The 12,920-nt window shown below is 37.2% G+C and overlaps 2 protein-coding genes across 5 annotated transcripts; one reads left to right on the top strand and one right to left on the bottom strand.

The window, feature by feature from the left end:
- Positions 1-1,420: 1,420 nt before the first annotated feature.
- LOC105248762 (cyclin-dependent kinase 14) lies at positions 1,421-7,329 on the bottom strand. Of its 4 annotated transcripts, none has more exons than XM_011253738.2 (7): positions 6,532-7,329; positions 4,720-4,809; positions 4,283-4,411; positions 3,933-4,126; positions 3,451-3,836; positions 2,829-3,373; positions 1,421-2,734 (listed from the first exon to the last, which is right to left on the bottom strand). In XM_011253738.2, the coding sequence occupies exons 1-7, from the start codon at positions 6,575-6,577 to the stop codon at positions 2,643-2,645; spliced, it is 1,482 nt and encodes a 493-aa protein (XP_011252040.1). In that variant the 5' UTR covers positions 6,578-7,329; the 3' UTR covers positions 1,421-2,642. The 4 variants fall into 4 exon arrangements, with proteins under 4 accessions (XP_011252040.1, XP_011252042.1, XP_011252043.1 ...); XM_011253740.3 differs by lacking the exon at positions 6,532-7,329 and adding an exon at positions 6,158-6,515; XM_011253741.3 differs by lacking the exon at positions 6,532-7,329 and adding an exon at positions 5,653-6,142.
- Positions 7,330-7,639: 310 nt separating this feature from the next.
- On the top strand, positions 7,640-11,625 carry LOC105248763 (puromycin-sensitive aminopeptidase). The gene is made up of 4 exons (XM_011253743.3): positions 7,640-8,009; positions 8,371-8,615; positions 8,948-9,098; positions 9,289-11,625. Exons 1-4 carry the CDS (start codon positions 7,671-7,673, stop codon positions 11,368-11,370), a joined length of 2,817 nt encoding a protein of 938 aa, XP_011252045.1. The 5' UTR covers positions 7,640-7,670; the 3' UTR covers positions 11,371-11,625.
- Positions 11,626-12,920: the final 1,295 nt, after the last annotated feature.

The raw sequence follows: 12,920 nt of genomic DNA on the forward strand, positions 1-12,920 counted from the left end.
TCCTGCACTTGAATGATTGTTTTTAAACTATTACGTATATTTTTCGCATTTTAGTATATAAAAGAATATTATTATTTGAATAATTTAGAATCAATATATTTTTAATTAAAAAAAATATTTAAATATAAAAAATTTGTGTGATATAGTAAAAAAATTTTTTTACAAAGTTGCTGTATCTTTAATTTTTTTTTCTATTCTTCTTTACACTTATTAAAATTAATGTAAACTGATTTGCGAATTTACACGTGTCAATATATATATATACAATTAAATGTTTAAACATATGTCTTTTTAGAAACAAACACCCAAATTACTATCCATAGGATAGAATAAGATTGTTACAAATTTCGCATTAGAGTAAAAAACTTCAGCACCACTTTTTAAAAAAATACAATCAACAATTTACGGAAATCCCGTAAACAAAAAGACTATATAATACTTATTCATATTACATCATTCTACTTAATATACTCTATAAATGCTCGTTCTTCACAAAATGACAGAATACAAAACGCACAGAATCTTAAATGTCTAAACAACTTAACTTTATATTACGTATATTTTTGTAAAAGAGATGATATTTCGAATGATAATTTAATAACATCGTAAAGATAATAAATTATATTGACACTACGAATTATTTAATTATGAAAAGTGCGTCTTCGATATAATAATGAAAAAAAATTAAGAAAATAAAAATATTGTGTTATTATGATAAAAAAAAAATCATTTTTGTGTCCTATATCACGCATTAAAAGTATTGTAACATTTCCAAGTTCAAATATTTTTTCGTTGTGTGTATGTTTATATATATATGGTACATCATTTATTATATAAGCTTATTAATATTCTTTTTTCATAGCATGTAAAAATAAATCTTTAAGCGCATTTTATAAATAAAGTATAATTTTTAAAAAATATTCGACGTTTATAATTCAGAAAGTAGTTTATTGTTATTTAAAATACGATTGACGAGTTATTTCATATCTAGCTCTGTAGTACCATTGCCGAGTTAAAGATGAACAGGATCCAGAGTGTACCATACATTTGAATTTATTACAAAGTCACATTTATTATCTCGATTCAGCTATTCCAGCATCATCGATATATATATATATATATATATATATATATATATATATATAATATGTGAATTTAGTAATTCTATTTACAATCTATCGAAATAAACGTAATAATATCGTTTATAATGGTGTGTAATAGCGTTTCTCAAATCTTTTCGAAATTTCTTCTCCTCTCTTTTACTTTCACCTCGTTGATATATATATATTTATATTTTTTTTTAATAAGTGTGCTGAAAAATCGGTATAAATGTAACCTACGAAAAGGAGTAATATTATCGCGCAATAATCGTCAATTGTAGCTTAGATAAAATTTGGAAGAACTGTAACGCCATTTTTTCCCTTACGTTTTCCTATTTCTACTATTGCCAACGCTACTTTATATCCGGTACTTTTTAAAAAATCGGATACTCGTTAAATAATTACGTCACGAGTACGAGGTCGATTAAACACGTCAGTTTTATAATTCGAGCACCATTTGGCTAACGTTGATAATAATTAGCAGTGAATTGAACAAATGAAATTTCGAGTCTAAAATCGCTACCCCGTAACCCTCGTCTTCTCGAATCGCTATCATTATTTATGCTACGTTGCGACATTGTCGAGAAACTTCGATTGATATTAAATACGATCTAACGCTATAATCACTTATATCTAAATCACTACCATCGGTACTATCGACGATGAGCGTTCAGTTAGTTTCTTTGACTGCATCTCGCGATGTTGGCAACTACGGCATTTGACTAATACTGACTCGCTGTCTTTCCTAAGCTTTCTATTTCTTATTCGCTATCATCACATCTAATAATTATTTTTTTAAATCGAACAACGATTCTTTATTTTATCTATCAATATTTTCAATTGTCTTAGCGACCAACATCGTATGCTCGAAAGCAGCAGCAGTAAAGTTTGTTTTATATAGAGAGTGCTACAGGTCTTCCACAATTTTTCTAAGATAAGTAATTAATTATTTCGTAATAGTTTTGCTAACCAGCGACCGCCCGCCCTATTTGGCTTGGGCTGGGATTCCGGGGGGACGTAGGGCGGCGGTATGGTATTTTTTTCTTTTCTTTTTGATTGGTATCGATCTAAATCTAATATTTGGACGAAGTGCGAGGATGGGTCGTGCGTGCTTTTGCTTTCTAAGTCGAGCGTGCGCAAATCTTTATAAATCGTTTTTTTTTTTACTTTTAGCCGTAAGCTTTACTTTCTTGTTTCCTTGTGTGACCAGTTACGACTTATCGTCGTTAATTAATAATTAATTTCCTCGATACGTATATATTCTCGAGAAAAAAAAAAGTGAAAAGAAGGAGAAAAGAATATTTTTTGTTATTACGTATGAAAAGAACAAGGTGAAAAATCATAGAGCAGCCCTGAGAGAGAGCGAATAACACGCTTGTAGGAATAATGCATGTGCGCCTGTGTATGTGTGTGTGTGTGTGTGTGTGTGTGTATTGTGTATGTGTATCTGAACATATGGATCTCTCATACGAATGAACATTTCACTCAATGTGTAAATTGCGAATTTACTTATAATTTACTCCATTAACGTTTGCTTTAACCTCAAGTCTTAAGAGTCGTGTGACGCGAATCTGCGCACCCGTGCCTCGAGTTTGTATACAAGTGACAACCTTCTACGCTGAATATCGACACTTCTGTAACAAGAATCAATGATATTGTACATGAGAAAAATATTTCGACAATAATAGTGCATTAGATCGCAGTCTAGCAAACATATGTACATCTTACCGTCAGGTAATTCGTATAATTTCCTAGGAAGAGAAGCGAAATAGGGATGTGCTAACGCTTCTTCCGCTCCTATCCGTTGATCAGGATTCAGTTGCAGGAGCGACGACGCCATACTATCACCTTCGGCGATGTCGTAGAGCCGGGGAAACGAGAGCCCCAGTTTCCGCGGTGGATAAAATAACAGTCTATGTGCCTTATATCCGGGCAAATGCGTGACACCCGGCCAAGTTTCCTCGGTGGGTGTACCCAGCACTTTAAATATCTTATCGAGTTGGTCGTACGTACAACGTACACCTGGGAATGTCGGTTCACCAGTTAACATTTCCACAAATATGCAACCTACTCCCCACATATCGAGCGAGGTGGAGTACTCTGTGGAACCTAAGAGAACATCGGGCGGCCTATACCATAAGGTCACGACCTCGTGCGAGTATGTATGCGATGGCACAGATTTTGCTCTCGCTAATCCAAAGTCTGCCAATTTAAGTTCTCCTATTTCGCTGATTAATAAATTCTGCGGCTTTACATCTCTATGCAGGACTCTCCTAAAGATATTCGATAACATAAATTAATCAATGCATATCGCATACATTGGTATTATACACTATGTATTTGTAATTACCTGCGATGACAGTACGCCAGTCCTCTCAATAATTGAAAAAGAAACAATTTAACATTACGCGGGTCTAATCCTCCGTTACCGGTTCCATACCTCTCCATGTATTGCGACAAATCGGTGTGAACGTATTCGAATACGAAGGTGAGCGTCTCGCGAGTATGAATAATATCGTGCAAAGTCACGATATTGCTATGTTTCAACTCTTTGAGGAGACTTGCCTCGCGAATGGCAGTAAATGGAGCTCCTTCCTCCTCTTGCAGTCTAATTTCTTTAAGAGCCACCACCTGATTAGTGAGGTGGCTGTAGCCTTTGAACACTGTGGCGTATGATCCCTCTCCCAACTGCTCCAGTTTTATATAAGCCTCGGATTTACCGAACGGAGAATCTCCCTGTCGAGTCAAAATGAAGGATTGATGTATATTAATGTGTACCATTTTATTAGAAAATAAGCCTACACAAATGAGCAAATGTGTAGAGCATATTACCCCAAAAGCGGAGAATCTTTTAGTTCTTCTAGGTGGATCCGGGCCGAGAAAAACCTCAGATTTGGGCCGTGGTGGACGTCGGGGCCGCAGGATTACCCTAGCTTCTTCCCGTATATCTTCATCGAGAAGCTTGGAATCGCTAGAAACCGAAAGCTGCCGATGCACTCTCTCATGGTCACCCACACCTGTCCATTCTATGACAGTCCAATTTCCGAAAACATTCTTAAAATAATAGCAATAGAAGTATACAAGATTATACATAGATTTTTATAAAAACTTATTTGAAAATCTGAGAGTACATCACAAATTATATTATATATGTATGTTTAAATCTTCCAAGTGAAACTTACCATAACGACGATCTTTATCCACAGGTATGTTGCCATTTGGCTCCAAGCGATCTAGGAACTCCTCAGAATAGCCATTGTATGGCAATTGGCCTCTGGTTGCTGCATCATCAGCCTCTTCTTTTGATATAGCTATAATAAAATGAATAATATTTTACAATATTTATTTTTAACAGACACAATTAACAATTTATAATTGTATCATATTAATAAATTTATACAGCATTAGGAAAAATGTTTATATTTCAATAAAATATGTGTAACGTTAATAAACAAGTCTATAAAAATGTTATGTTATTTAAAATTGTGATTTGCTTGACATTAACATTTATTAATATTATCAGAAAAATTAAATTTATAAACTAAATTTTTACAAGAAAATACTATTTTATATTTTATTAATATAAAAGCAATTATTTTGAAATACAAGATATACTTACAAAGTCGTCCAAAACTATGACTGAGACGCTTTTTTAATTTTTGTACTCTGCTGAGAGCACCACCTTTTTTTTCTCGCATTGTCACAGGCCCTGCATACAAGAAGCATAATATTTAAACAGTTTGAAATATCAAATATACTTAAATTGAGATAGCGCACGACATCTCATAATAGAAGGCCAAGAACATCAGAGTAATTTAGACACAATGATCATTATATGACATGTGATGACATCATATGCTGTGCTATGCTATATACATATAAGTATATAGTGTGTGTGTGTGTGTGTATACACACACACACACACACACACACACACACACACACACACTATATATATACATATATGTATATAGCATAGCACATATATATATATATATATATAGGTGCATATGTGCTTTTGGATCTTGATAATGACAATAATAGAGACACATACAAGTATATATCGCAATCTTCTCAAATGACACTGGGAGGAATATAATAGCGTAAGAAATTATGTAATAAAAGAGCATATATATATATATATATATATATATATATATATATATATATTTATATGCATCCATTATTCGTTCCGTTTCAAATAAAAATCTGATATTCTATGCAAACGTTGAAAAGGAATTTTGCTAAATTTATCAAACAACTTGTAGTTGAAACAAAGGATGTATTTGCGAGCCTAAGTGAATAATATATTTGCTGTGATACAATATCATAAAGTAAAAAATTTATACTTCTTATTATACAACTGTCAAAACATAATGAGTCATTTAAACAGAATCTTATCTCGAGACATTTTAATTTACCCTAAAGACTATAGATCAATATCGTTCATTCATTCATTCATTCATTCATTCATTCATTCATTCATTCATAATACGAAAGATAATAAACGCGGTTTTTATAAAAGTGAAAATATACACAAGACTATATGTACTTTTCAAGTATCGCGGCAATTTGCTCCTGAACTAGCCTGAACTGTATTATTCTTCTTGGGACGAATCGCATAAAGCAAACTCGCGAGGCACTCGACAAATGCAATTAAAACTTTGCAACTGCCATATGTGTACGGCACATATACACGGCGCACAGCACACACTCAACACATAAATACAGCATAGTTATGCACACATAATGTATGTACATATACCACAGTTACAGCGCGAGTCAACGGACTAATAGACATTAGTAGTTTCACAAGAGGGTGAAATAAAATTACGGGCGAGTTGACAGGCGAGTCGAGGTTTTCAAGCGTCGAGCGCGACCGTCTCACGCGTATCTCGGGAAAAAGGAACGGCGCGATTTGAAAAGCCAGTCGGCCTCGCCATTGGAATATGCCATCTCGAGACGATAAGCGCGCGCGTTTATTCCTGCCAACGAATGCGAATTCGAGTCGCCGGGTGAAAAAAAAGCGAGCGCAACAACACGCGCGAGATACATACTGCAACTTTGTCTCTCTTTCTCCTCTGCCATCGATAAGAGATACTTGACACGCACACAAGCTCCTCATCTCTCTCCCTCTCCCTCTCACCGTCCTCTCTTGTCTCTGTGCGTCCTCGTCGCGCTGCCGATCGTTGTCATCCTGTCCTTCTTCCATTTCCACGATCCCGGAACGGAACTCCCTTTACCTCTCTCTCGCTCATTCATACTCGTATGTACCCTCTCTCTCCCACCCTCTCTCTCTCTTTCGCCTGGTTCACATGCGCGCACAAAAGCAGCCGATGAAGAAACGACAAGCCGGACATTGGAAGAAGCGCGAGAAAAGGAAGCGCGCCAAAAGGAAGGGAAAAAAGGAAGCACTCGCCCTCCGACTTACCCTCTTTGCTCTTGGAGGCGGTCGAACCCTTGTCCTGACAGTACATGATTACTCATTCGCTCTCACGCACGGGACACATCACATATGGGCGGTGACGCACTCGGGTGCGTGCGTGCGCGTGTGTGTATGTACGTATGTGTGCACGTAGGTGTGCCTGCGTGTACGGGCGTCCGTCGTCGTGTTTTTTCTCGGCCGATGCTCCTGCTCGTTGGCTCGGGTGGCGCGTGTCGTCGGCCACCTCTCACGTCGCTCGTTCCGTCTCGCGCTTCTTCGACGAGGCACGCACGCTCCCCGACCCCGACGCGTCGACTCGCGCCATCAAGAGAAAAAAGACCGCCTCCGCACTCTGCCCGCGGACGACGACGACGACGACGGGGACGTCGACGATCGTCCTCGGGACGGTGCGGCCGTCACGACACCGTACCGGAAATTCACCACCACTGCCGAAATCGCCGCCACCGAGGCTCCCCGGTCCGCGAGCGTGGCAAGGTTCACGTCGATTCGCTCCCTCACTCTATCTCTTTCTCTCTCTCTTTCTCCGTTTCTTTCTTTTTCTCTCTCTCTCTTTCTTTTTCTTTCTCTCTCGACCGAGATCACTATCGTCGGCCGATCCTCAACCCTCCCGCTGCGCTGTCCTGCTGACGGTGGGTGCTCGCGCACGCCACCACTATCTCTGACAAATCATCCGCGATCGGCCGACCATTCGACTCGGAAGCCTTATCTCGCTCTTGTCTTCGCGGATTCTGCCCGCACCACCGCCGCGTACAAAAGTCGCGAACTAGCCGACTCTAGCCGAGATGCGTGCGATGGAACCTAGAGCGACGACTGCGCGCTAGAGAGTTGCTCCGGAAATGTGACAGGAGCTGTTTGCTCCGGGAGGACGGCAAACAGCTGATTGGTTACGCCATATTGTTGCTTTTCGAAATAGAGGCCTATAAAATAACTAAAACTAAAATAACTAAATAAAATAAAATAAATAAAACTAAAATAAAACTAAATAAATAAAACTAAAATAAAACTAAATAAAATTAACTATAAATATTTTATGTTCATATACATTTTAAATTTCTCCCGTCATTTCCTCTCTCCATAAATTATGCAAATCCGAGAATCATTGGAATCGAAAGGTCTCGATATCGATGGACATCGAGATATCGATGACTCCGTCTGCATCTCTGGCCATGTTCTCGCGCGTCGTTGCACGTGTAAGTGTACGCTGTTGCCTTGTGAGTCAGCAAAAAGAGAAGGGTGTCGGTCTGTTGCTGCGGCTGTTGAGGGCGAGTGTCATCGGAAGGAGCGAAGCGCGTTCTAGCACGAGTGTATCTGCGTGTGAGGCAAGCGAGGCAATCATGTCGGGCGATGAGAAGAAGCCGTTTCGCCGTCTGCCGTTGTGCGTGCGTCCCTATCACTACGACATCTCGTTGACGCCGAACCTTGCCACCTTCACCTTCGACGGGACGGAAAGCGTGCACCTCGATGTAAGTCGCCGCTTGTAAATCGTCAGCTGATTCCTGTCAGCTTGGTGCGTCGTCTCTCTTTTGAATAAGAAGAAAGTAGAGAAAAAACTAACCAAGAAACATAACCAAAAACATCCGGTTCTATTTGAGTAGCGTTTAAGTTTCTGTTTGATAAGCAAACATAAGGCGCGGCCGCCTTATCTATACCTACGTAATTGCAGGCAATTGCGACTTAAATCCCTCGGCAGCTTGCTCGTTAATTTCGAAGCTTGTTTCCCTGTCTATTTGCCGATATTATCTTCTTTTTTCTTTTCTCTTCTTGTCCTGATTTCTCTTACAAAACGATTTCTTTTAATTGATGATTTGTTTGATTGGATCGCAGGTGGAGCAGACGACTGATACCATTGTATTGAATTCCTTGGAAATTAATATAAAAAGCGCAACTTTTAATGGAAATGATGGTAAGGCCATTTCTGCTGACAAAATTGAACTGTCCGCATTGGAAGAAACAGCCACGTTGGTGTTTCCTGAAAGTCTGCCACTTGGTAAAAGTGGATACCTGAATATAGATTTCATAGGCGACATCAATGACAAAATGAAGGGCTTTTACAGAAGCAAATATACCAGGTATAAATCTAACAATGTAGGAAACGTCAGAAAATTATTGCATTCAAATCTCTAATTAAAAAAAAGAATCTTTTTAATAATGCATCTTGATTATTTGTAAATTTTATCTCCTGAAAATTATGTAATAGATGCATAAATAATAATAATTTTTAAACCAAGTATTTCACATCTTTAAATGCAAGATGGTAATTGTAATATATTTATATCTTACAATATAAAAGTTTTTCCCATATTAAAACAATCTGTCTAAACTTCACAGTTTTATATCAAAGATCTTGTGCATTATGAAATGTAGTGAGAATCTTTAAAATATAAAATTTTTTTGTTTTCAGAGAGGATGGCACTATTGAACATGCAGCAGTTACCCAATTTGAGCCAACAGATGCTAGACGTTGCTTTCCATGTTGGGATGAACCAGCACTCAAAGCTACATTTGATATTACATTAAAAGTGCCAACTGGTCTCACAGCACTTTCTAATATGGTAAGCAGTGTGCAGCATCTGCAATATCATTTGCTTTTTTCTATTATTTTTTCTTTTTTTTATACTAATATTATATATTTTTTGATCATTAAAATATTATTTTCATTATATTTTATGTATCACGCTTTGAATAGCATTAATGTATATATGAGTATATTTATATACATCTGGTTTGTGTTTTTACTTTCAGCCTGTGAAAAGCAAAGTCACGAACGGCAAGTACGAGATATTGACTTTCGAAAGAACACCTATCATGTCAACATACTTAGTAGCTGTAGTGGTGGGTGAATTTGATTACATAGAAGATAAGTCTAGTGATGGTGTGTTAGTTCGAGTTTATGTGCCCAAGTCCAAGAAGGAGCAGGGCCAATTTGCATTAGAAGTAGCCACAAAGGTATTGCCCTATTACAAGACTTATTTTGGAATTGCGTATCCTTTGCCGAAAATCGATCTCATAGCGATCGCCGATTTTTCGTCCGGTGCTATGGAAAATTGGGGACTGGTTACATATCGTGAGACCTGTCTGCTCGTGGATCCGCAAAATACATCGGCAGTGCGGAAGCAATGGATCGCATTAGTAGTAGCACACGAATTGGCACATCAATGGTTCGGTAATCTTGTAACGATGGAGTGGTGGACGCATTTATGGCTGAATGAAGGCTATGCATCGTTCGTAGAGTTCCTTTGTGTCGCCCATCTATTTCCAGAATATGACATCTGGACGCAATTCGTGACAGATACGCATATTCGAGCGTTAGAGCTGGATGCACTAAAGAATAGTCATCCGATCGAGGTTCCGGTCGGTCATCCGTCAGAGATTGATGAGATCTTTGATGACATATCGTATCATAAAGGTGCATCCGTGATTCGTATGCTGCACGCATATATAGGTGATGCTGACTTTAGAAAGGGCATGAAGTTGTATCTGGAGAGACATAGTTATGCCAACGCAGAGACCGAGGATCTTTGGGCCGCGTTGGAAGAAGCCAGTAATAAGGCTGTGCGCAGAGTGATGTCTTCGTGGACTAAAAGACAAGGTTTCCCTGTCGTCAAGGTCGACTATCGTCAAGAGAATGGAAACAGAATCCTGTCATTGTCTCAGGAGAGATTTCTGGCTGACGGATCGGTGGACAACGACGTGGACAACACGTGGCTCATACCGATAAGCGTGAGTTCGTCTCAAAATCCGAGCAAAGCAATATTCGACGGCATTCTGGACGCGAAAACGAAAGAATTTGTCATCAAAGATGTTCCCGAGGGTACATGGTTGAAAATCAATCCTGGTACAATTGGCTTCTACCGGACTCGTTATAGTCAATCCGCTCTATCACTTTTGTTACCTGCAATCAAAGATCACACGTTACCTCCTCTGGATAGATTAGGTTTATTGGATGATCTCTTCGCAATGGTACAAGCCGGTCATGCGTCTACCGTAGAAGTGCTCGATCTCATGCAAGCGTTTTTACACGAAGATAATTATACTGTGTGGTCTACTATAGTAAATATCTTGAGTAAAATTAATATTCTTATCTCGCACTTAGATTTTGAAGATTCTTTCAAAGCGTTTGGACGTAATCTATTTCGCGATGTGAATAACAGATTAGGCTGGGACCTTCAACCGAATGAAAGTCACTTAAACACTTTACTTAGATCGCTCGTGTTAGGTCGTATGGCGGCTTTAAATGATCATGATACCATTGAAGAAGCGAAAAGAAGATTCGAACTTCACGTGAATGGTATCAAGACACTTGCTGCCGATTTGCGCAGTCCAGTTTATCGAGCTGTGCTCTCCGTAGGCGATGCCGATACTTACCAAACTATGATAAAATTGTACAAAGATGCCGATCTTCAGGAAGAGAAGGAACGGATTCTGCGAGCACTCGGTGCAATCAAGGATAAAGTGCTGCTGAGAAAAGTCTTGGATTTTGCTATGAGTGAGGACGTCCGTGCTCAGGATACTGTATTCGCAATCATGTCAGTGGGTCTGTCATATAGAGGACGTCTTATGGCATGGAACTTCTTCAAAGAAAAATGGAAGACCTTATTAGATCGTTATGAAGGCGGTTTTTTGCTCGCGCGATTGGTCAAATTCACTACGGAAAACTTTGTCACCGAAGAGCAAGCCAAAGACGTAGAGAGTTTCTTCGAGAGTCACCCGACACCGGGCACAGAAAGAACTGTGCAGCAGTGCGTGGAATCCATCAGACTAAACGCCGCGTGGCTCGCCCGAGATAAAAACTCAATCAAAGAATATCTTACAACTAAAGTCTAATATATAAAAATAGTTTTTATTTTTTTCTGTTACCTTATTTGAGAATCAACATAATAGGTTTGTTTTTTTCAGTTGCATTAGTTCTGAACTAGAACTGACGAGTACAGTGAAAATTTCATAGGTGCAGAAATATAGATAGAAACGAAAAGAACACCACAGAGTGCAGAAATTAACATGGCGCAACATGTGATTCCAGATATGCAACACCCCTTTTCTCCATGTCGATAAAACTTTTTTTTTTTATACAACTAAAAAGTTCTAATATAATTAATATAAATTAAAAATATAAATTCAAAAAGCTAAAAAAGATATATATCATATATTCTCTTTATATTTACTTTTTTAAAATTATGTTAATATTTAAGATTTTTCACTTTATATTCATTTTTTATTATTATTTTTGCGCATATAAAAATACTGATAAATATTTTTATATGCGCAAAAATAATAATAAAAGACGAATATAAAGTGAAAAATCTTAAGTATTAACATAACTTGAAAAAGTAAATATAAAGAGAATATGATGTGTTTGTGTTATATCTATATTTCTCTTAACATTATTTATATTACTGCTGTAATATGGTAATTTTTAATTTTAAGTTAAATTGTACTGTTATTCTCGTCTTATCTAAGCTGTTATATTGAACTGTACCGATGCACTAATTCGAGACCTGGGGCAAGCAGTTTAGTGAACTGCTGTACTTAGTTCTGCTGCATTATTGAAAAGAACAGTTATCTTTGATGTCACTTCTGCTAAAAAGAAAGCCTCAGTGTACACTTTTTGAATTAGTACAAAAAGTTGAGCTGGAAAGAACAAACCTAATTTGAAACTGCGTATGATGTATTATCGCGCTAGAGCGTCTCAAGTCGATTGATAATCAGTCGGTTATCAGTCAGAGATACAGAGTGTCTCTAGTGTATGAATAATACATGAATAATTCAACGCAAATCATGCACGCTCAATGGAAAACGCAGATTTATTTAATGTTGATTAAATATTTTGCTGAGTGAACATTACAGAATGAATGAAAATATTGTTTTGGTGTGGTGTGTACACACATCTATTATATCTTACTCATGGATTATTTTAATATGATTCAACATTTGACATCGTTCTTATAATATTTAATACTTAATTATTGATATTCCTGATACCATACGTTCCGTTATTTCGAATTTGTCATTGAGAAGGAGAAATTTAAATATTTAGAAACCTCATTTTAATCATACATCATATATTTAGAAACCTCATTTTGATCACTACATCATAGAAAAGTTGAAAAATTTGAATATTGTACGTTAAATCTTTTATATTTCAGTGAGTATTCTGCAGTAATATTTTAAAACCGATGTAATTTGTATATTGATGCAATATCAGTTTAAAATATTGATATTCCATTTATTGCTTATTGATATAATACTATGATCCATTCGCGCGAAAATAAACTGTTATAAAACATGAATTCTACTAATTTGATATTCATAAATGCAAATATTTTTTTTCTTTTTTCATAAAAGTACTACTACTATTTGCAGAAATAATTTGAACA

Source organism: Camponotus floridanus, unplaced genomic scaffold (assembly GCF_003227725.1).
Source record: "Camponotus floridanus strain SB8 unplaced genomic scaffold, Cflo_v7.5 scaffold25, whole genome shotgun sequence".
NCBI lineage: Eukaryota > Metazoa > Arthropoda > Insecta > Hymenoptera > Formicidae > Camponotus > Camponotus floridanus.

What these genes read in the sequence shown, in the direction of transcription:
- LOC105248762 (XM_011253738.2), bottom strand. Translation starts at nt 6,577, where the DNA reads ATGTACTGTCAGGACAAGGGTTCGACCGCCTCCAAGAGCAAAGAGG. An exon ending in CGCCTCCAAGAGCAAAGAGG is followed by an intron (nt 4,810 to 6,531) that starts GTAAGTCGGAGG and finishes TCTTGTATGCAG; the next exon opens with GGCCTGTGACAATGCGAGAA. An exon ending in AAAGATTCTCCGCTTTTGGG is followed by an intron (nt 3,837 to 3,932) that starts GTAATATGCTCT and finishes TTGACTCGACAG; the next exon opens with GGAGATTCTCCGTTCGGTAA.
- LOC105248763 (XM_011253743.3), top strand. Translation starts at nt 7,671, where the DNA reads ATGGACATCGAGATATCGATGACTCCGTCTGCATCTCTGGCCATGTTC. An exon ending in CGGAAAGCGTGCACCTCGAT is followed by an intron (nt 8,010 to 8,370) that starts GTAAGTCGCCGC and finishes ATTGGATCGCAG; the next exon opens with GTGGAGCAGACGACTGATAC. An exon ending in TACAGAAGCAAATATACCAG is followed by an intron (nt 8,616 to 8,947) that starts GTATAAATCTAA and finishes TTTTGTTTTCAG; the next exon opens with AGAGGATGGCACTATTGAAC.